General features: G+C 40.5%; 2 protein-coding genes across 3 annotated transcripts; both read left to right on the forward strand.

The window, feature by feature from the left end:
- The first annotated feature begins 75 nt into the window (after positions 1 to 75).
- On the forward strand, positions 76 to 14,864 carry coro1cb (coronin, actin binding protein, 1Cb). 2 transcript variants are annotated; one of them, XM_014969076.2, is made up of 11 exons: positions 76 to 2,234; positions 7,463 to 7,662; positions 8,956 to 9,078; positions 9,194 to 9,323; positions 9,432 to 9,613; positions 9,712 to 9,831; positions 10,762 to 10,866; positions 10,945 to 11,090; positions 13,173 to 13,230; positions 13,332 to 13,574; positions 13,911 to 14,864. In XM_014969076.2, the coding sequence occupies exons 1-11, from the start codon at positions 80 to 82 to the stop codon at positions 14,028 to 14,030; spliced, it is 3,582 nt and encodes a 1,193-aa protein (XP_014824562.2). In that variant the 5' UTR covers positions 76 to 79; the 3' UTR covers positions 14,031 to 14,864. The 2 variants fall into 2 exon arrangements, with proteins under 2 accessions (XP_014824562.2, XP_014824569.2); XM_014969083.2 differs by lacking the exon at positions 76 to 2,234 and adding an exon at positions 2,919 to 3,349.
- A 1,265-nt stretch (positions 14,865 to 16,129) lies between these two features.
- On the forward strand, positions 16,130 to 22,132 carry selplg (selectin P ligand). Its single transcript, XM_014969068.2, has 3 exons — positions 16,130 to 16,412; positions 16,631 to 16,738; positions 18,175 to 22,132. Exon 3 carries the CDS (start codon positions 18,193 to 18,195, stop codon positions 19,687 to 19,689), a length of 1,497 nt encoding a protein of 498 aa, XP_014824554.2. The 5' UTR covers positions 16,130 to 16,412; positions 16,631 to 16,738; positions 18,175 to 18,192; the 3' UTR covers positions 19,690 to 22,132.
- The last annotated feature ends 1,087 nt before the right edge of the window (positions 22,133 to 23,219 follow it).

Genomic DNA, 23,219 nt, shown 5'->3' on the forward strand with positions numbered 1-23,219 from the left:
AATTTCACTTCGTTCAGGGAAGAGACAAAATACATCCTTTATGTGTGTGTTTTGCTTTTGCATTTACAGAAAAGGAGTCATGGGGCAGAAGCTGGAGAGGGTGTCTGAAAAAGACGAGGAATCCCTGGGTAATTCTGACTGGTCCGAGCAAACCGGAGACAAGCGTCTCTCCGAAGTTACAGGACAAGACGAGGGAAGACATCAGGAGGACAGCAGCTCTGTGTCCCATCTGATCATTGGTGGGATCAGAGTAATCAGCAACTCAGGGAAGCTGGCTGTCGTTACTTCACGTACAGGCCCCCAAAGCGGGCCGCCAATCAGGACTGGGAGTCAGCAGGAACACCTTCTGAACTCTAGAGGGGAGTGGGTGGTTCCAGGCAGGGAGACAGACTCTCACACTGTTGGGGACTCAAAAAGGGTCCTGAGCTTTAGGGAGACAGGACGAATCTCCAACAAAAAGCAAAGCTCTGAAACAGGGTCTGCAGCCGGGACGGGGACTGCAGCGATGGATGAGCAGGACAATATGAACTTCTCAGAAACAGACAGTAGCAAGGGTGTAACAAACGCATGCAACCTTTCCAACGAGGAAGACTTTGTAGTGCTGGAAAGAGACGAGAACTGGATGTCAAATGATGTGGAAAACAACACCGCAGGTCACCAAAGTAGACCTGGGGACGAGGAGGACAGTTCTGATGGCAAGCTTTCACAATCTTCCAGGATTTCTCCTCAAGAGAAGAATAAAGACATTGCACGTGCTAAGGGTTCAGCCGGAGACAGTTTAGAGACGGAAATGGGTCGTCATTCGACTCAAGTGACAGGCAACAGGTGTCAGCTAAAAGGAGTAAGCTGTGCCCGGGCTGCTCAAACCAAGACAACTGGTAAGGGAATGGCAGAGACGGACCAAAATGTTGCCATTCGTATGAGGGAGGAGCAAAACAGCTGTAAGGATCAGCGGCAAGAAGTTGATCACAACCATGAGAACAGGTTTGCTGGGGCTGTATCCAAGAGGGCCAAAGCTGGAGTCCAGAGCAACCTATTACCGTCTACCAAAAGAGATAACATTCAAGTCACCAGCTCTCACCTTTCACAAACTGTAGCATCTAATTCCGGAGAACCACGCCTGCAAGACGGTCATTCATTTACCCTGGAACAAACTAACTCTATGCCTTCTCCGTCGCAGGCGGGAAGCTGTGATGAAAATATGCAAGTCGCTTGCCTGAAGAAGGAAAGTGAGCTTGTTTGCTTCTCTGCTGTCGTCACACCTCCACCTGTAACTCATCGTTTACCGGGGGACGATGCATCAAGTCCACCAGAAGCACCGTCTGCCTTGTCCACCATGCCAGCAGAGAAATCCAGACCTAAAGGTCCACCTCCTCCTGTTCCCAAAAAACCCAAGAATCCTTTCATAAAGCTTAAAACTGCACAGCTAATGTCTACTGATGTGCAAAGAAGAGTAAAAGACCACCTGCGATCAGAGGACAGGGCCAAGAGGAGACACACGTTTCATTTTAACAAAGATCTCCCATATGGTGCACCAACTAATCAGGACATGTGCATGTTGTGGGACGAAAGGGGCTCGTTTGCCGTACCGCCTAACTTTCGCCGACTATCAGCTGACGTTGGTCTGTGGGACCATCTGTCTCTAAGGGACATGGATGATCGCTTTGGAGATATGATTGACTATGAATATTGTGTTCGAATGGCAGAGCTGTCTCCAGAGGAAGAGCCTCAAAACTTGGACATGACGCAGAGACGGATGTTCCTAGAGAGACGATCCAGGCGCAAATGGTCACCTCCTCCTGTTACGGAAAAGCCACAGCACACTCTGACCTGCACCGAAACTCTTTCCAGGCCAGGGGTCACGCCTAACGATGAAATTGAAAGCCAAAAATATACTTTTTTAGAAAAAAAGGAAACACAACCAATCCTCCCGACTCACAGAGTCAATACACACAGCCAGAGCCAGCATACTAAAGATTTCACAGATCCCATCAGCAACAGAGACACAGACAGATGCAGCGAGGTGGGGTCCTACAAGCCGGTGGCGGAAATCGTGAAAGAAACAAACCAAATGCAGAGACAACAGGGTCGAGTCAAACCTGACGGACCCAAAGTTCAGGTGTGTCTGGCAGAACAGAACCCAACTTTGAAAGTTTCCCAAATGAAGAATACCTTTGATGTCCCAAAGAAATCCAAGGAGAGGCCAGCAGAAGTCCAAGCACCTCCAAAGAAAGGTAGGAACCACAACTACTTACCAAAATATCCACAAATGCTGATGTCCTCTCCCACATTTTCAACATTATTAAACATGTCTCTCATTAAACTCCAAACTTGGTGCCCCGAAACCGCAGTAAACCATCCCTTCTGCTTCTAAGGTTTTACACTAATTTATTTAATTTTCTGCCAGGCTATGCCATTATCAGACTAGAAGAGGTAAAAGAAAACTTATTTACAGACCAAAACTAAATTTATTAAGCTATGACTGAATTTCTAAATAAACTCTGCAGCTTAAAAGAAACAAAAACAAGACAGTGAGTGTATGTGTAGTGATTACTGTGAGTCTGTGTGTTTTATTTACTGTAAAATTAAAATTAGCAGCGGTTCCTATAAGATTAATACGCTCTGTTGATTCTGAAACTTTACATTTTAAGATTTTATTTTCCACTGACCAGGTCATTTGCATTATTGTTCTAAAAGGCTACAAAAAAATCATTCAAATAGCCGAAAAAGGCCCTCGGACCACACAGTGGACGCTGTGATATCAGCTTAATGATATCAGCTGTAACACCGCATTCTTTCAAATGTGATTTATTTTAGCAGTTGTCGCAATAAACTATGTAGTGTAAAGGGGGATGAGGGAATAGAAAGATGTTCAGCTTGAACTCAATTTTTTTTATCTTAAGAACATAAAATTATCCTATAAAGACGTGGAGGACAGACGGACGCATTTTTTTCTAACACTCCCCATCCCCATTTCCATTCAGATCATTGAGAAATCAGAGCTGGCATTTGGTTTGCGCATGTGCCGTAGCCCAATGTATCCTGGTGAATTTAATAACGGGATGAGAATAGAGTACGGCTAGTCTTCCGCAGGTGAGGAGCGGACAGTAGATGCTGTGGTTTTTAATCACTATATTTAACGAGATTTTAACCCTGGTTCACTTTACCTATTAGTACTTGAGAGGGGGCTGTAAGAACCTTGCAACTGGGCTCATTTTTTTCCAGCGGAGACAAGGGATACTGAAGCACCGTCCTGCAGGATAAGGGCGCGCCTAAACTGCCACATTCATGTGTTGAAATTGGTTTTTCACCCTCCTTGCGTTGGAAAATCTTGCATAGATTTTAGGAGGTAAGGAAACTTAAACTGTGTCTTTTTGCATTGTGCAATTTAGCATTTATTCTGTGAGCTTTGCAGCATCCGCGGACGCTCGCTGGATGGGTTTGGGAATGGGAGCAACCCAAAAAAAAAAAAAAATCCTGGGTGGAAATTTCTGCACTTGCGTCAGCTGGAAGCGGTCCACCGCAGCTAACGGTTAGCAAGCCTGCTAACCCACAGGCAACTGAGATGGAAAACACATTTCAGGTGTAAAAGATGGCTTGTTTGTCTGGATAGTGGTTCCACATGAAGCTAACAGCTCCTATTGTTCAGCCTCCTAACGGTGAAACGTCTGTGTCGGTGTCTGCTGACGGGACCAGCCCCGTTACAGCCTCCAGCTGCCACTACATTGAAGTTAGCTTCCGATTCACAGCTTTTGATGCAGTTGTATAAAGGATCGTTTCGCTCTTTTTACGGACTCTACACCGGCTATAGTCAAAAATGTAAAACTGTTTAATTGGTCTTAACTCTTAAAAATAGATTAAATTACTCTATACTGGCTATAGTTTGTTTAAAACATAACCTGCAATATGTGCAACCTTTATTCTTTCTGTGAAACCTAAAAAATTAATAGATTCTCAAACGAAGCTATTAAAAAGATTTGCTATTAAATACGAACATTTTGTGTTGCTTATGTAGATAATATATGTTATGTTTATCCATTCAACAGTGACATTTCTCAGATTTTTATTTATTTATTTGTAGCTATCATTTGGAAACCCCAATGAGATCCTGCCCCTACTTTGGGAACAAACTACCTCAAGCGAAATCCTGCTATTCTTAAAGAAGTCATACATAGACTGAATTGTTCTACATAAAGTAGTTGTGTAAAACACTTTTTTTTTTATCTGTGAAATATTTCTTGGTGTGTAAATCCACAAATGTATTGATACTGAACTTATTTGCATTCTTACATATAAAGTAAAGATTTGAACAGCCATAAAACTTGTTTTAAGCTATCTGTAGGTTCAGTCCAGGTTCGACTATTATTTTAGGTTTTTTTACTATAGCAAACTAAAGTTATATTCACAAATAACTGTAAAAGACCCTCATTCTACGAATCGGAAGCTAACTTCAAAGTCCACCCTCTGTTTAATCTAGCACTAAAGTTAGCACGCGCGGCTAGCTTTAATTGGCATTCTCTTTTACAACGTCAAAAAGGATGCTTGATAATGTCTTGCAACATCATTTTGAACCACTACTCTAGCGTAACTGTCTTCTTAATTTCCTTTGTATGTAACGCGTGTTTTTAATGTAGAGCTCAATTGGAATATTGGCTAATGTTGCTAGCATTGCCTGCTAGGTAACCATTGTTTAACAGCAGCACCGTGCTGCGCAGCTTCCATTGAAAGCACGAAGCGGAATTCAAATGTTCAACATGCCGGTGGTGTGATAGGCTAAAGCCGAGTTAAAGTGATAGTAGCCGTGTCTGTGGTGGCACTGTTAGCGGTAGCATCATGTTCTGCATGGTTTTTCACTGTTTGCTTTTGACTGTAATGTCCAGAGGAGCCCGGGGGTCATTGTAATTGAAACTGCAAAATGGTTACAGACATTAAGGATCAAAAACTATCAAGGCCACTAGCTTTAGAAATATAAATAACCTTTATTTTCCCTCACTAGACCAGTCCATCTGACTTTTAGGTAGATTTACCCTAAAATAACAATATAAAAACAGAATAACATACTTTCTAATACTAATAACATACTAATTGCACATTTAGAGAATATGAAAATACTGTGCAGTTCTTAAAAATGGCAGACTGAGTAGGGTCATTGAAAAAAGTGTAACACAACATGAGGGAAAAAAACAAATAACAGCAGAGATGTAAACACTTTGTGCTTTTGAGAACAGCAGTGGTTATAAACCATGCTGGAAGGGAGAAAGAATCAATGATGTTTATTTAGTGTGTTTGATTAATTATAGATACAAACAATCCTAGAGATATTGAATTGTAATTTACTTTGATGGTCACAAAAAGGTCAAGATGCCTATTTGTGGGCATCTTGACCTCAAAACATGATCCTATTCTTTGGAGATTTGAGAGTATATTACTGCAGATCATCCTATGTGATAAATTTGTGTGTTAGACTTGGTAGCTGCTGTTGAATGGGGCTCTGTGCGTACAGGATGTTCTGATCGGATGGCTAGACATGCCATGTGTCAACGTCGTCTCTTAAATGTCGAGGTCTTGCGTTTTGATTTGTAAGATTTGTCAGCTCTTTCATCCTGTTCTCAGACCATACTAATGGTTACAGATGTTCTGCATAAGATTTTTATTGCTACTGACTCTTTGCATTGATACGTTTATCATTTAACGCTTGAAAAAAATCAGTCACAGAACGGAGAATTAAATTAGAAGTGGCAGGAAGGAGACAGGACTCTTCAGTCTTCTGCTGAAATCCCTGCTGCTTAATTAGCTTTTATGTGTCATGTTTATACAAACATAAGAAAAAGAGTAAAAGACAAAACTTTTTAGTCTTTGTTTTCAAAATCCCAGGTGCCAAATCTATCGGCACCTTTTAAGGTTCCCATAAAAATGAAAAATGTAAAACATTTTTTTTTTATAGATTTATGAATTTTTGACTGCACTCAGATGCCACGAAGCACTTCATGTGGCTCTGGCATTATCCAAAAGATAAATATGAGGAAAAATAACCTCATGCCCACTGTTAGGTACAATGTAGGATCTGTGATGCTGTGGGCTACTTCTCATATGTCGTATGACCTGTGAAAATACCAAGACATTTTTTTTATATATATTTTCCAGAAAACAGAGTGAGTCATCCCCGGGTTTGAATAAATTTTGTTTCTTGTGGTAATTTGCTTTCCACACCACAGATGTGTCCAGATAAAATGATTTGAAGAGTTCAAAATGCATTTAGATAAAAGATAATAAAAAATCTGTGTATTACACCTGATGTGACCAATGCAAATGACGCTGCCAGTCAGTCTGCGCACACCCACACAGTCGCAGTCGTAAGATAAAGTCGAAACGGACGAAATAATTGGCACTTATGTGGGTGTATAATGTGCATGTAAGGGCTTTGAAACAACAGCGGTCCAAAAAAAAAATCCTGGAGTCCCGTCAAAAATAAATATCAAGTTTCCAAGCAACGGAGCTATTTTATCAGATTACAGCTTTAAATCGGAACAACACCAACAGTGGCGGTAATACAAGTACAGTTCACCTCTGCAGTCTGGTTTGTAGACGAGGGTTCTGGATTAAATCCAAGTCTCAGCTCAAAGAGGGGTGAGTCAGCTTTTCCATTTTAGAAATCTCTCAACTGTGAGGGAGCAGGTGGCCTGCTGTGATGGCAAACCTGGTCACAACTGAGGGAGGAGACAACTAATGCATCGCCCGAGTGCCCGTTTAGGAACCTTACACATATTTAAACACCGAATTGGAAAATTATGTCAAAAACGATTCAGTTGCTAGCTTGTGTTTGAGAAGAAATGAACAGCATCTAGGGCTTTGTGTTTAGAGCGAAGCTGACTCAAGCGCTGTTTAATGTTGATGGAAGACGGCGATCGTTTTGTGACGGCTGCAGCGGTAACTAACAGCCCATCTGTGCTGCATTCACAGGAACTGATGCAGCAGCTTAAAATTATAGCGTCCGTTATGACGGCTTAGGGCCTTCGCCCTGCTTCCCGTTCTGCAGATCCCGAAAATAAACTAGAGTCAGAGAGCTCAGGCAGCAGAACAGAACACTGGTCAGACTGGAATATAACTAAATATATATATATATATATATATATATATATATATAATGATTTAATCAGACCCACTTAAATAAAATTTACTCCGTGTCAAATGCCCTCATTGAATTTAGTCTGGGAATTTGCACTGATGTACGTAAAAGCGTCAGGAGAAGAGATGAGTCTTGTACAGAAACTGATGTTGATGGAGCATAAAAGCTTAAACTCAGATGTAATTCATAAACACAACCTCAGTGCCATGACTCCCATTTTAAAGCTGCTGGATCAGTAGAAGCTCCTTTTGGACCCGCTTGATCCCGTCCTTCTGTTTGTTTTGATGGAGTGACTCAGACTCGCCGTGCTCCTCCCTGTCTCGTTTCTCGCCATAGAAATGTCGCGGCGAGTTGTGCGACAGAGCAAGTTCCGTCACGTGTTCGGTCAGGCTGTGAGGAACGACCAGTGTTACGATGACATCCGCGTATCCAGGGTAACGTGGGACAGCTCCTTCTGTGCCGTCAACCCCAAGTTTGTTGCCATCATCATAGACGCCAGCGGAGGAGGAGCGTTTCTTGTTCTTCCTCTAAATAAGGTATTCAATTTGTGATTTTTGCTGTGTATTTTAGAAGGTTGATGTTCGGTTTCTGTGTTTTTAGTCATTTTTGTTTGCTTCCAAGGAAAACCCTGTTAAATTCTGAGTAGAACTTGAATTTGGACATGTCACTAAATGTTACATCAACCCTACAGTGATGGGAGTGTTTCCTAAAGTAAGCAGAGTTTCCCAAAGTGTAGGTTAGGACCTCACTTTGGTTTGTGAAACATTAATACTTGATTAAATTCTATGATTGTCCATTTGAACTGGTTTATTGGGAAATTTTGTCTCCTTCAACAAAGAACAGACCGGGTCAGAAACGTCTACTACAGCCATTTGGAGGGTAGATGATGAAAAGTTTAAGAACTGAGAATTGTGTAAAATATGTGTAATCTTTTTATAGACTGTGAAAAATTAATAAAATAGACATTTTGTCAAGATTTCACCAAATATGTTTTCTTTCTTTTTTCTGCATGCATTTGGGATAATACAAAGGAAGATTGTTGCACAATCTGCATTATTACTGCAAATTACCTGAGCTCTGGGAAAAGAAAGCCCACTGCATTGAACCCCACTGAAAACCTCCTGGTTATTCCACCAAATATTGATTTCTGAACTCTTCCTTAGTGAAAACATTAGTATTGTTGTTTCTAAATGAATATGAAATTGTTTCCTTTGCATTATTTGAGGTCTGAAAGCACGGCATTTTTTATTTGTTTATTTATTTATTTTCGTTATTTTGACCATTTCTCATTTTCCGCAAATAAATACGAAATTTTTGCTTGGAATTTCAGAGACATGTTGACAGCAGTTCATTGAATAAAAGAACAATGTTCATTTTACTTAAACATATACCTATAAAAAGTAAATGATCAGAGAACTGATCATTTTGCAATGGTCTCTTCATTTTTCCCAGAGCTGTACTATAAAATAACAACTAAAAGTTTTAGTGTCCAAACAACATTTTACGTTGTTTTACAGTTCCAAGAACTTTTAATAAGAACCTAGAGAAAGTGTCATAGTGATTGGAGTTTTCTCCAGCATTGAGGAACACAATCATCCTGCCCTCCAGCTATTGCTGCACACTGCAAACCAGCAGGCTGAAAGAAGACACCTGCACATTTCTGTTCTGTACACCAACCTGCTAGCACCATGTCAGAAATTATGCATGATTGGCTTGCTTTGTTTTTTTAAGCGTCTTGAGATGACTTGTGTTGTGATTTGGCTCTCCCTCTATGAACTGAACTGAATTGTATCAATCATGAATGATAAACCCGTTTCTCTGTCTCTTAGACTGGCCGTATAGACAAGCCGTACCCGACAGTTTGTGGTCACACGGGCCCAGTGTTGGACATCGACTGGTGTCCACATAATGATCACGTCATTGCAAGCGGCTCGGAGGATTGCACAGTCATGGCAAGGCCTCATCTATATGTTCTAACACTCATTCAATGTTTGCTTTATAGCAAAGTACAAATATGATTCTGTGATGTTATTTCTGTGGTTCCGAATTTCCCTTCATTCCATGCAGGTGTGGCAGATCCCTGAGAACGGACTGGATGCTGCGCTGTCGGAGCCTGTGGTCGTGTTGGAGGGCCACTCCAAAAGGGTCGGCATCGTGTCCTGGCATCCCACAGCTCGCAATGTTCTCCTCAGTGCCGGTGAGTTCGGATTGAACTCCTCAAATCAAAATAAAACCAAGAACATAACAGTTTTTCATACGAACGGCTCCTGTCGGACTGCTGAGAATAAACCCGCTTCCGTTCCAGGCTGTGACAACCAGGTGGTCATCTGGAACGTGGGGACGGGAGAGGCCATGATCAGCCTGGACGACATGCACCCGGATGTCATCTTTAGCGTCAGCTGGAGTCGCAACGGCAGCCTGCTGTGCACCGCCTGCAAGGACAAAAAGGTCCGCATCATCGACCCGCGTAAAAAGAAGATAGTGGCGGTAAGTAAAAGGTGCTAGATCAGAGATTAACGTCTCCCCGATAAATACGCATCTAGTACCGCGGTTTTACAACCTGACTGGTGTGACTCTGCTTTTAGGAGAAGGATAAAGCCCACGAGGGAGCTCGACCCATGAGAGCCATCTTTTTAGCAGACGGAAACATTTTCACCACTGGATTCAGCCGCATGAGCGAGCGTCAGCTGGCCCTGTGGAAATCTGTATGTGTTCATCGTTTGGTCCTCTTGACTCTAAAATGTAGTCTCTACCCAAATCATAAAGCCAAATCTTTACATCCTGACGTCACTAGTGATTTACAATAGGACTGAAACAATCGGGTTAATTGTGCTGAATCAATTATTGAAGTAATTGTCAACAAATTTAGTAAACGATTAATTGTTAACTGAAGCGTATAAACTAAAAAAAAAAAAAAGCCAATCGATGTATGAAGAGGACATTTAATGCATTTCTTGTGTTGTATAAAGGAGGATTAAATAGAAAATCTGCAGAATGTCCAAATTGTTTATATCTGATTAATCAATTAATCATCAAAATAACCAACCGAATAATCGTCAAACTGAAATTATTTTTAGCAGCCCTAATTTAGAAAGCAACGAGAGAATCAAAAACATAAATAAGCCGTTAAATAACTACTTTTATTGGGCAACACTTTAATCAAGTTAGAAGTGAATACAGCAAAGAAATTCTGACATTTATGTTATTTTAATGTTGAAATAATTCATTAAATACATAATTACATTTCTAAATAATTTTTCAAGGCATATATATATAATTGCATCAGTATTTTTAGTATTAATGAAACTAAAATGATAATATTTTTCTGGTCAGATGAATTGTTAATCTGCACAGCTGTTTAAATACAGACCAGTCAGATGATTAGTTTCAATATAATACACAATATCTAAATATCTGAAACATTGAACATTTCCTATTTTTTCCAATCATGCCAAAGTTTCTGCTGTGCAACTCCTTTCCAGCAGAGGGCGATGAATACCAAGTAACATTTCCTGATAGAGCACATGCTCTGATTTTTTTGCCCCCCATTTTTAATTAATATAATCCTAAATCATACCAATAAAAGTTTATCTAAACTGCACCGCCCCTTTAAATGTATAATTTTGTGTTTGCAGGACAACATGGATGAGCCCATATGTGTCCAAGAGATGGACTCCAGTAATGGAGTTCTGCTGCCATTCTACGATCCAGACACTAGCATAGTCTACCTGTGTGGAAAGGTAGTTGAGACTAAAGGGTTTTTTTTATTATTATTTTCAAATGTTAAATTGAAAGGTTTACACATTCTGTACCTGCAGGGAGACAGCAGCATTCGGTACTTTGAGATCACTGACGAGGCGCCGTTTGTTCATTACCTCAACACCTTTTCAACAAAGGAGCCGCAGAGAGGCATGGGCTACATGCCCAAGAGAGGCCTGGATGTCAACAAATGTGAAATAGCAAGGTATTCAGACATTACTGTTTTTATATATATATATATATATATATATATATATATATATATATATATAGTTTTTTTTAAGAAGTTCACTCCTTTTTGCTTCTTTATGTCTAAATGAAGCAAAATCGTAATAGTACTTTTTTTTTTTTTTTTAAACAATAAAGCAAAATGTAAAGGCAATGAGTCTAAACCCAAATCTGCTCCAGGCTTAAAAGCATTAATAATTTCAATAAATTGTATTCTGTCAGGCAAACGTATAAACCCAAATTATTAACACCGCGGTTGACAGTTGGTTGGGTTATTTTCATAGAAATGTGGTGTTTGACTTTACTATAACAAACACCATCATGATTCTGCAAAGGACTTTCTTTTAGACGTCCAGTGGTTTATTCAGATGCAGCTTTACAAACTTAATTCATGCTGGAATAATCTGAGGAATTAAATTTCTGGATGTCTGGATAAATATGGAAAATATGAAGCAGAATATGGAAAAGGTTTTGCATTTCCTAATTTTTTTTCATGCTCTCTGTTTGCTTAAACACAAAAGGCAATTTTCTTCAAAAGGTTTATGAAGACAAATTTTAATCAAATGTTCTTTTGGTATTACATTTTGTTCCATCCACATCAGCCCTGGAGTTATTAGTTTTAAATATATCTGATTGTTTTTCTTTTTTTTATGCTTGTTAAAATATTTTTAAAAAATATTGTACAAATATTTAATAAGAAATTTTCAGTATATATGTTAAACTGGATTAAGGTTTGAGGACAAAATGAAAAGCTTTTGTCTTTAATGTGGCTGGAGCAGCAGAAATGCAAACTAAAAAGAAAAATCACACACAAAGTGGCAGAGCTCAAAATCTTTATATAGATTTTTCATAAACATACATTTTTGACATATGGACATAGATTTCCTTCTAGACCATTAAATCCACTGCTATAATGGGTGAAGCCAAACTCTATTAACTACGATAAATCTCTAGAAGACAAACATTTACAAATTCCCAGTTTACTTTAACAACGTAATTCAAAAACTAAACCCAAAACCACTCAGTCATCAGTCTTTCCTCCAGTTGTTGTGTTTTCTTTCCCAAAGAGGCGGATTAAACTCACCAGTCTGCACTGTTTATGGGTGCGTTTCCATGGCAACACATGGCCAGTTGACCTCTTAAAGAAGGAGAGAGTAATGAGGAAAACATCTTAAAGTTACATTATGAACCAGATAAACCAATTCTTTATGTAGATCAGTATTCACCTAGTGCATGGAAAATGAAAATAAAAGTACTTGTTAGTGAAGGAATGGACCAAAAATAAACTTTTTATAAAAAAGATCTGAATTCAAGATTCCAGATGTATGAAAATGTCAACGTTGCAACATGTTTCTGTTCGCGTTGAAGTGGCAGCATAAATCTGGAAAAATATGTAGTTTTGAAATGGAAATATGTAGTAACCCTGCTGGAAATCCCCTTAAAGTCATTTAGAAGCAGTGTTATTGTCATTTTGTCACACACTGTAAATGTTGCTTATATGTTATCAATATAAATAATAATAATAGTAATAATAGTGTTTTTATGCCAGATAAACTGAAAGTTGTTCTATTCATAACTATATCCATATATTTATTCACCATTATTATCTACTGACACACTTATAGCTGATATGCTTAACATTTTAGTTGTGTCAGACCAAAGGACATGTCTGATGTTTGTCTTTGAAAGCATTTCCAAACAGTAATCTGTCCTTCATGTTGTATTTGGAGTCATGGCTTCTTCTTCACTAAGTGGTGTTTCAGGTCAGGTCATCCTTTCATCATTATCTTATCAGCTTCAGCCAGCATCTTCACAAAGTCTTTTGGTTTGGTTCTGGACTTATTCACACATTTCACACCAAAGTAGGACCCTCAGAACAAATCTCCTGGTGGGAAGGCTGGTTCCTTGCTGTTTCATAATAATCCTTAAAACAGAGGGAAACGTCTCCTTCAGCCATGTACCTTCGGAAAAATCTGTCTTCTGATAAAATTCAAGTGTCATTAAAATAACTACTTTGTTTTCTCTTATATTAAACTCTTATCATTTCTCATCTCTTCAGGTTTTATAAATTACATGAGAGAAAATGTGAACCAATCATCATGACAGTCCCGCGGAAGGTAAGTTTGCTTAAAGCCATCATGTTCTGTGAGCTGGTATGCTTTTCCCTTATTGGTGCCTAATAATTTCCCCCTTTTCCCCGCGCCGTGCCCCCTCCCAGTCGGATCTGTTCCAGGACGACCTGTACCCGGACACGGCCGGCCCTGATCCCGCCTTGGAGGCAGAGGAATGGTTCGCCGGGAAGAACGGAGGCCCGATCCTGATCTCGCTCAAAGACGGCTACGTCTCCACCAAGAACCGGGACCTGAAGGTGGTCAAGACGAACATCCTGGAGAGCAAGCCAGCCACAAAAGCAGAGAGCATCCCAACCATCCAGAAACATGCTTCTCCGCAATCCACTGTTGTAAGTGTTTGCAGAAAATACAATTTTTATCAACATTTATTGAATATTGACTGTTGTTGTGAACAGATGGTGTGATGGGATTGCAGGATTTTTCCTTGTTCACAGTCATAATTTTGGAAAATCCAAGAAAATAATGGATCAGTACATAATCTTGTTTCTGGCTCTCAATTTAGCACAGCTGCATGGAAAAATAAACGCCATTGCCCGTTGGATCACATTTGACTTAAACCGGATGAACAGATGTTGTTTTTTTTCTGCTCACGATCCAAATTATTCCTCCCCTGGTTCCAAATATTCAATATTTCTCTTCGTTCTTTGTTTTTTTTTCTTTTCCAGAAAATGGAAGACAAACTGGAAGAGGTACTCCGAGAGTTCAAGTCACTCAGGGACCGCGTCATCCTCCAGGACCGCCGGATCGCCCGACTCGAAGATCAGGTCTCCAAGGTTGCCATGTAAGACGCAGAGACCCTTGCCAGGATTGCTGTTTTCTTTCGGAGTCAGCTGCGGCCAGTTTTTAAAGATTCGGCTTCACCGAGCTTGGTTTCCGTCCCATTCCGTTGAAACCAAGCCCACATTCCAAGACGAACTTTTATTTTCGCTCATCGGTCCTCCCATTTCACACTCTGCCCCGACCCGCTCACAGAGGACAGGCAAAAACTTTCAAAGCTCATGTTCACATCCGAAGAAAAGACATTTTTGTTAAAGAAAGTCTTAACTGTTTTTATTTTTTAAGATGTGGTGAAGCATTCTCACGTGAAGGTTGTATTTACTGCTCAACAACTGTAGCATCAGTATTTCCATTGTTCTCATTGTGTTGCCAAATATGAATTGTGTGCCATTTCATGCACTGCTTTTATGTTTTTGTTTTGTTTTTTTTCTCCTCCTGTTGTACATTCCAGTCACAACCTGGTGGAACAGTACAAGTCAAAGCTGGATTATTTTTAAAACAAAATGCTGTCGGACTGTTTTCTTCCCCGCAGTTTCCTCGTTGGCATCGGTCAGAATATGAATGTGGAAGAGATCCTAAAACAATTTTCTCCTGTTCTTCTGGGGCTTTTAAAATTTACCATTGGGGTCCAAACATGGAGGTGGAGGGTGGGTGGGTGTAACATCTTCCTGCTGTAAATGTTGTGAAAATGTTGTGGTGCCTCTTGTCACTGTTAAGGGTCAGACGAAAGTTGCCCTCTCCGGTGCGTATTGGCATTGGGAAGGGACCACTCGCAGCCCGTGTTTTACTGAACCTCTGACAGACAGTTCTGTGCACATAATAAAAAATTTTACACATTAAAACGCTGCTTCTTTTCCTCTTTATTTAATACAATCTGATCTGATCCATCAACAATTTTACATTTCCTCTATTTCACTTCTGTTATCAGATAAGCATTTGTAATCTGACTGAAAAATCTCATGCATTTCAACTACAAAAACTGTTGTAAAATGTACTATTATGCTTCCTTGAGCAGGTTAGGATAGGTCTATGGTGTATTTGTTGTTTGTTTGTTTTTTGCACAAAGTCATTCTCAGATGATGTAATTTCAGTCTGGTCAGTTGTGCCTTTTTTGAGTTCCTTTCACAATGAGGTTTTTAATGCGTCATGTCACTTTAAATCCAAATAAGCTGATGCTGGCCACGCCCACCCGACTCCACGTTTACACTCGCATGTGAAAACGGCTGCAAACATGTGTTTGAAAAGCAGAAGTAGAGCCTCCTACACAGTCAACAAGAATGCAGCAAGTAGTTTCTGGATAGACGGTCAACAACAAAATACTTCCAGCAGCCATTGTACAGCACATACAATAAAACCAGCTGACCAAATGTGCTGGGCCTCGGTTTTAGCCCCATCGCTAGGTAATAACTGTCTCTCGTTATTGTGCCATCTAGCAAATAGGAAGGATTTTCGTAACACTAACTGACCTGAAAAGTTTAGTCAGATTCGATCTTGGTCAGTAAGAAAAGATTATATGGTTTCATGCGCACTCAGTTCTACTTTTCTTTTCCTCTGCTGGCATTTAACATTAGAGCGTGGGTGTACTTAAGAAGCCCATAACTAAAAGCCAAAAAGTGGGTAAAAGGAGAACTTCTGCTATTTGGATTCAGGTGGGTCAACGCAGGAGGAAGAAGCAAGAAAAAGACGAGTAATAAACCACAGGAAGAGGTTGAGTCTGTCTATTTATTTACCAGTAAATAAACAGGCCTGGACGCAAACATTTTTTTTTCCCAGCCTTTCCATTACATTTGTATCTTTTCGTCACTTCTTCTTGGTAACCCTTAAACAAAAACAGGCTGAGTGTATATGTGTCTTGAACGTTGTGCAAAACCGCATGTCAGTGTGAGTCAGTACAGGAAGTGACAGTTACGGTTTCCACATTAGATGGACGAGTCTGTTTCCACTCGGATCTCTAATGTAGAAGGCCAAGCATGAAATTATGCACCAGTCTCTTACAGTTCGGCCACTGTCACCAGTCATCTGACCGCAGCGTTATCTCAGCATGAAGACTTCTGACTGATAAAAGGGAGTTTCAGTTGACTCCACTGCTTTATTCAGGGGAAAAACACACACACATACTAAGAAAACAATGATGTCCTCATATGACTGATCCTCAGTCCCTGCGGTTACCTCTCAGTCCCTTGAAATCTCTCATTTACAGCTTTTCTCTCACATGACCTGCAGCTTTAAATGTGAGGCAGAAATGTGATCAAGGGTTGACATGCGACAAGCATCTGAGTGTTTTACAGAACTGAGCACTTCCTGCTATTTTAAACAAGCCAGTACACTAGACATGCTAAGGACGCTCCGCAGCAACGAATCTGAGCTCTGCTCTGCCTTGCATCTGTCAGGTGAGTTTCATCCCATCTCAGTAGATACAAATTAATATTGGTGGTGGGGTTAAATGAAACGGTCGTTATTTCTTTAAAACTGCAAGTGCTCCTTTTAGTGAATGCGTAAAGATATGGATTTCAGAAGGAAGTGTCTCATCATATCTAAGTCGTCTAAAAGTGTGATATACCGTCATGTTTTTTTTTTTTCTTCGTTTCCTGTTTCTGTCATCAAGCAGAGCAACAGTTGCCATATCAGTGCAACGAGGATGTGCGCAATGAGAGCCTGAAATGAGCTGAGGTGAACATTTTTATTGGATCTAACATCAAATTCGTCCAATACCGAGGTAAGGCACGAGCAGGTGATTCTGGAAACACTTTGTTAAGATAGTTTTAAACACCTATTTTACCTGAATGTAATGGAGTTTGTTAGTAAAATGTAATGACATGTTCCTCAACTTCACCTTTTTTTTTTCTCTTTTTTTTTTTTACCACTGTGACACAGTGGCAGTTCTTTAAAAACAGATAACGCTGTTTGAGTGTTTCAAAACACTGATATTTCCTGAAGTTTTTAGTGTTTTTCTGGTGAGAATGAAGCAAAGGGTGTGGTAAAGGAACATGATCGTTTCATTATATGTAAGAAGTTACCGGCATACAAATGACACATACAGTTTTCCCCTTGTCAACATCGCAGTGGGAAGTTTATACACTCATCATTTGTGTGGATTTATTAATTTTTTGGGGGGTTAGGATGCATTTGAGCTGTTTTTATTGCAATGTGTATGATTACACACACATCTTAGCAGTTTTTAGAGGATAAACACTTTCTGAAGCCTGGAACTAGGTCTCAGCATCATCTTGTCTGGTTATTTAGCCACTCAGAATTTGTAAACTTCATTTATGTTGGTTCATCTCTTTTTTTGTTTAATACTGTTGGGATCTACGTAAATGCAGAATCTCGATTGGAACTAGTTTTTCCTGTCAGAATGCCCAATTATGTCCAGATTTCAACCATGTGGCCCAAACTATGAGCCTCAGATAATAGATAATCGGTGGAAATCATCAGGACTAATCATGCAGTTAATGAGTCTCAAAGCTATTAGTATCTGGAGGATGCTGTAGCGTCACTGCCCACGGCAACATGAGCTGAGAGAACACAGACCAATAAATGAGTCCGTGCTTCAAAGTCAAAGCTGGATGGAAATTTTCACCTACAATGAAGACAAGAAGAACATGCATCCTGGTGAAAGGTTTCACGGCGAAAAGACCCAAACATTGAGCTTTTTAGTCGTATTACAAGAGGAATGTTTGGACAAGTCAGGCAGAGAGTTTCAAAGCTGAAAACTGTCAAGCATGGCAGTGGCCGCTTCATACTGAGTGTCTGTTTTGCTTTATTGACAAACTGGATTGAGTCATGTTGAAGCAAGACCACCTCCAAATTCCCCAGCCTCGGCTACAGAGGTGGAAGCTAGCTAGGCAAGGCTTATCGCTAAAAAATAAGAAACTGAAAATCTATCGTCTATTCTTGATACCAACCTATTCTCCATCTACAAAGCCAGAGTTGTGGCAGGACCTTGACCGCAGTGACAAAAATATAAATATTTTTAACAAATTTGTTACTCTGTTTATAAATAGAACATGTCCACATGTCAGCGGTGAGCATACATATATATAACCCTAGTTTACAGGAAATTCAAGAAAAGCGTACAAATTCACCGTCACTTTATGTCTCTTTAATACAGGCAATGCTTTCAAAATGATTTTTTTTTTTCTGTGATTTCAGATCTCATATTCAACAACCATGCCCTCCAGCGTGAAGATATGTGCTGTGCTGCTGTGGGGAGTGTGTGCGTTGCTTCCTGTGGAGTCGACGACGAGTTCAGCGCCAGAAAACAGCAACACGAACACCACTGTTCCACCAGACATCACAGCCAACCAGCGGATCACTGCATACGCAAGCACGTTGCAGCCTGCAACCCCGCATCCAGCAAAACCTACAGATGCTGCTGCTCGTGCGACGGAGGCAGCGTCACCCACAGCGGACCATAAGGACGGCGACAGAAACACAAGTAAAAGCGAGAGCAGACGGCTTGGTTTGACTACCGCTGAAGTAGCAGTCAGCCATTCCAAACCTCTCGCCCCCACAGAAAAGGTGACGACCAAGGATGTAGTTCCTGTAAAGACGACAAATGCAACTGCACAGACCTTCCCTGCAGGGCTGACGACAAGCACAAGCAAACCTCCGTCTGTCAGTCAAACAATCACAGCTGGAAGAGAAGAAACTTCTGCTGCAGTGACCACAGCGAGTGGTGGAGCTAAATCTCCCACTGCCAACGTCACTGCTACAAGTAAAGAACAAATTTCCTCGTCAAACACCACAGGCCATGCGCACACTTCTACCGAAGTCGCGTCGACCGGAAGTGGACTACATCCGTCCACCGCCATGACGACAGCTACGAGTGAAGTGCAGCCGTCGTACCGTTCAACAACAGCAGAAGCAGTAAATCAGACAACAGACCATCTCCCCCACACATCTGCCTCGAGTTTTACTAACACGACTGCTCCTGCAACACATCCTGCGACTACTTCAGCCTCATTTATTTCTACTCAAAATTCAACATCCGTTACTGGATTCAGACCAGAGGTACCTTCCTCCACCTCTATGGATAACTCTACTCAAAGCACTTCCACCTCCAGTGGTCCCACAACTTCAGTTCCTACCTCAGGAACCATTAAGTCCACCAGCACCGAGCTCTCATCGAAACCGTCTTCTGTTTCCGGCACCACTGACTTCAAATCTACATCGCCTGGACCAGTTTCCACTTCAACAGATTATGCCAACACCACCGCCAACTCTACCAGCCCAGCTGGGGCTCTTATTCCTCACATCGTTGGGTCAACAACACACTCGACTCCATCGACTACAAAACCTCCCTGCGAACCATCAAAGGACTCGTCAAGCAGCAAGGTTCCGCCCTGCTCCATCAGGAGCGTGGAGAAGCAGTGCCTCATAGTTATCGCCGTCTTGGCCATTGTGGCCACCGTCTTCATAGTTTCCACCATTGTCCTTTGCATCAAACTGTCAGATAGAAAATACAAAGTTAGGAAACGTCAGCAGGACACAGAGATGATGTGCATCTCCTCTCTGCTGCCTGATAGGAGTCACACCTACACAAGGCAGCGCAATCCGGTGAGCAACGGAGTCCTGGTGTACCCTGCGGGAGGAGACAGCGACGAGGAAATTGGGGATAATCTCACCCTCAGCAGCTTCCTGCCAGAAAACGACCGCTATGTTTAGCTGCTTTGGTGCAGCCTTGTGAGATGGAATGGGTCTGTCTTGGATCAGTGATGCAGAAATCGGATGAGTTGATGTGGCAGACACAAAAACCACAAACACTTACCACTTCATGAAAGCTGGTTCACCCGGATCTGACAAAATTTGATCTGAAGGATGTTGACTTTGAGCAAAACTCGCCATTTTTGCATAACTTTACACACGTTCTCCCCCCTCATGGGAAAATTGAACCCAGGATGCAGAGAACGATCAAAGCTGCTCTCCTTTTTTTTTTTTTTCTTTCAAACATCCGGACCAAAAACTCTTGTGGGATTTCACTTTGCAACAAGAGACAGGAAGCCTTTGCTTTGTCGAGACAGAGCTCTTCTTCGCAGAGACTGCTCAGTTTTTTTTTTTTTTTGGAACCTGAAGACTTAACAGTTTAAAATCGGACTTTGTTGAATAGATTTCACCGTTTATCCATGTGTAAAAGCACACCTTTTGAACTGCAATAATTGTTGTTTTAATGTTATATGCACGGCATATAAAAAGTCGACACACCTATTGACATGACAGGTTTTTCGTAACCAATGTTACTTCCAGTTATTACTTAACTGAAAATCAGAAGTATTTTAGAGAGCTTAGAGAGGTGGATTTACAAACTAAAATACTGTGGTTGCACGTCTGAGCACAGACTGGACCCATTCAAAACGTTATTCTTCTTCCAGGAAAGGCATCCCTCCATTTTGAACTGTGATCATTTTCATAAAAACCTGTTGTTTTTATGTGCACCACTCGTAGTTTTAACAGCTTCCTCAACCTGAGTGTTGCATCTCTGCATCTGAATAATGTTCTCCTTTTCTGACTGATCACTTTTGCTAGTTTTGGGATTTGCTACCTGTTGAGTTGCTAACTCCTATTTACAAAATACATCTCTACAATTCGTGCCTTGTAACACAAAAGGGACATGGTAACAAGTAGATACTTTACGGCATTATGTGTCGTTCCTTAAACCAGGGACAAATATGTGAAGTGGCAACAGTTAATGCTAGCAATTTTCACCACAGTCTAAATGCACTCAGTCATGTTGAAAACCAAACTAAAAGTTCCTCACTGAGTTCTGTATTTCCTAGTCGTTTATATTTGCTTTTTTTTTCCAACTACAAACCTGAAAAATCTGACTTCCTAACACAAAGAATGCACAAAATTTGAGTCATCGTCCCAAAGTTTCTTTTCTTCCTCAGCGTTTTAGCAGAAACTTGAAGTTTTCTGCTAAAAAGAAACCTTCTCTGGTATTTGGAAACGCTCATAAGTTTTTTTTTCCATTTTGACTAACGCCCCAAGTCCAACTGAAGAGAAACAGGATCAGTTTTCTTATTTTCATCATAACTTTTGATGACGTTTGTCTTCCCTATGCTCCGTTGTGTTTCTCACATTTTGGAGAAAGTTTGTACCTTCTCCTGACTGATACCTTTTTGACACTGTGATCCCTCTGATGCTCATTAAGGTTTCTGCAAACCATTGCTTTCACTGAGATATGATGTAGGAAATGTTAGGCAATGCCCACTAGAAGAGTTTTACTTTATTTGAGGTCCATCAGAGGAACTTTAACTCCAATTTAAAATGAGCGTGTAACAATGAAACCACATTTTAACCTGGGTGTGTAGGCTTTTTATATCCACTATATAATATTCTGCTGAAAATGGCTTTTTCCTTGTAGGGCTGCAGGATTTCTTATTTATTTTTTTTTGGCATCTTTGAGAAAAAATTTTGCATAAGTTTTTTGGAAGAAAGCATAAAAAAGTCTAGCATGCTGGTGTAGTTGACACTGAAGGGGGCCAAGTTAAGTTTTAGTTGTTTATCTCTAGGAAATTGTAGACTTAAAAAGTATATACATATGTTTTTTATTATTTCTGCAGAACATTTTATGTTTTGTTGTCTCCATTGTGTTCTCTTAACGATACTGTTATTAAAAGCCCAGTCCACTCAGACATAAATAAGGATGTTTTTTTGATACATGTGCTTTCCTCAAAGTTTAATCTGTAATTGATACGTAACACGAGGATAGAGATTAGTACTGTTGAAGTTGTGGCTGCAAGAAATTGAGGTTGAATCAAAGTCATTTTGAACTTTTTATGCAAAAAAAATCAAAAATCGCAATTTTGCATCTTGAACTTAGACTTAATATTTGTTGTCTTGTCACATGATTGTTTAGAATTGGAAAAATCAGAAATCTCTTTAGGAAGGTAAATGAGAATTGGTCAGATTTACTGAACTTCTGCTCCTTCTTCTCTGCAGCAGAGCTGAGGAAATAGATTAATAATGACACATCTACTCTGTGCGTTTTCTGTAGAAAACAGTGTCTTTCATCATTAAATGTGTAATTTTGGTACTTCTTTTGTAACTTCTCTTTACGGCTCTCTAAATGGCAAACAGTCATAATAAAACTGGATCTTCTCTAAACTCATTCAGTTCCCTTATTCACAAAAGGCTTCACAGACAAACTTTTGCTTCCTACACTGGATTTTAATTTCACATTCACTTCCCTTCTTGTGAAATGATAACAGTTCTCTGACTACCTATTAGCCTCACAATGTCCCTTTTTTACCCCCTTTGTGTCCCATCAAATATGTGAAGCAGGCAACAGCAACTATCAACAAAGCCCAGACCAACGTAAACCTTTCTGACGCCGGACGTCATCTGATGCTCCTCTTGACCATATAAAGCCGGGATTGTCTTCGGCCGCAGACAAAGCAGAGTAGTAAAGAGAAAAGCGCCGTCTCCGGCGAAGTCACACTCCCGTCCTAAACTGGCCACACACTCGGCGCGTGCATTGAATCGTTTGCTTGTGGATGAAAAACACCTCATTGTTTGCAATAGTTTCTCCTCCCAGCCTTTTCTCTGGTTGTTGAAGTTGTTTTGTCTCCACAGGAAACATTAACCTCTCCCTGCATTAAGGAGGTCAGTCACACAAGCTGCTCTATGACTACTTCATTTAACCCCAGGTGGTCGTCTGCTACTCATTAGCATCACTTCAAGGCTGCCACATCTGGCCTTCTCGCTGCATAAAGTGTCAGAGCGAGTGGTTGTTACCTGCAAAAGTGTCAATTTCTCTTAAACCTTTTTCACATTTTGTCACATTGCAGCCGAAAGATTCAATGTGTTTTTGTGACATTTCGTGTGATAGACACACATGAAAGAGTACAAAAAACTGTGAGCTGTAGATGTGTTAGGGCAGAGCTACACACTAAAATGATCAACCTCAGTTTTGGTCAGAGTGAGTAAAGCATCTGTGAAAATCAGTTTGCTTCCGATTTTTAATTGGATCTGCTTCTGGACTTTGACTGGGCCATTCTAACACATGAATGTGCTTTAAACCGTTTGATTGGAGGTTGGGCTGCATGGTCAGAATAACCTCTGACAAAGTCTTTTCCAGCTTTTCTTTCTGTATTTAGCTCCATCCATATTCCCATAAACTGAGCAGATTTTCAGTCCCTTCGTGAAGGAAAGCATTGTTGGTCTTCTCTCACATAAAGTTGGTTACACTGGATTTT

Source organism: Poecilia mexicana, unplaced genomic scaffold (assembly GCF_051168715.1).
Source record: "Poecilia mexicana isolate PSO_F unplaced genomic scaffold, ASM5116871v1 scaffold_12, whole genome shotgun sequence".
Classification (NCBI taxonomy): domain Eukaryota; kingdom Metazoa; phylum Chordata; class Actinopteri; order Cyprinodontiformes; family Poeciliidae; genus Poecilia; species Poecilia mexicana.

Bases quoted from the DNA above. Each gene is read 5' to 3' on its own strand.
- coro1cb (XM_014969076.2), top strand. From the start codon at position 80: ATGGGGCAGAAGCTGGAGAGGGTGTCTGAAAAAGACGAGGAATCCCTG. The intron at 2,235-7,462 runs GTAGGAACCACA...TTCTCGCCATAG, and splicing joins CCAAGCACCTCCAAAGAAAG to AAATGTCGCGGCGAGTTGTG. The intron at 13,231-13,331 runs GTAAGTTTGCTT...GCCCCCTCCCAG, and splicing joins TCATGACAGTCCCGCGGAAG to TCGGATCTGTTCCAGGACGA.
- selplg (XM_014969068.2), top strand. From the start codon at position 18,193: ATGCCCTCCAGCGTGAAGATATGTGCTGTGCTGCTGTGGGGAGTGTGT.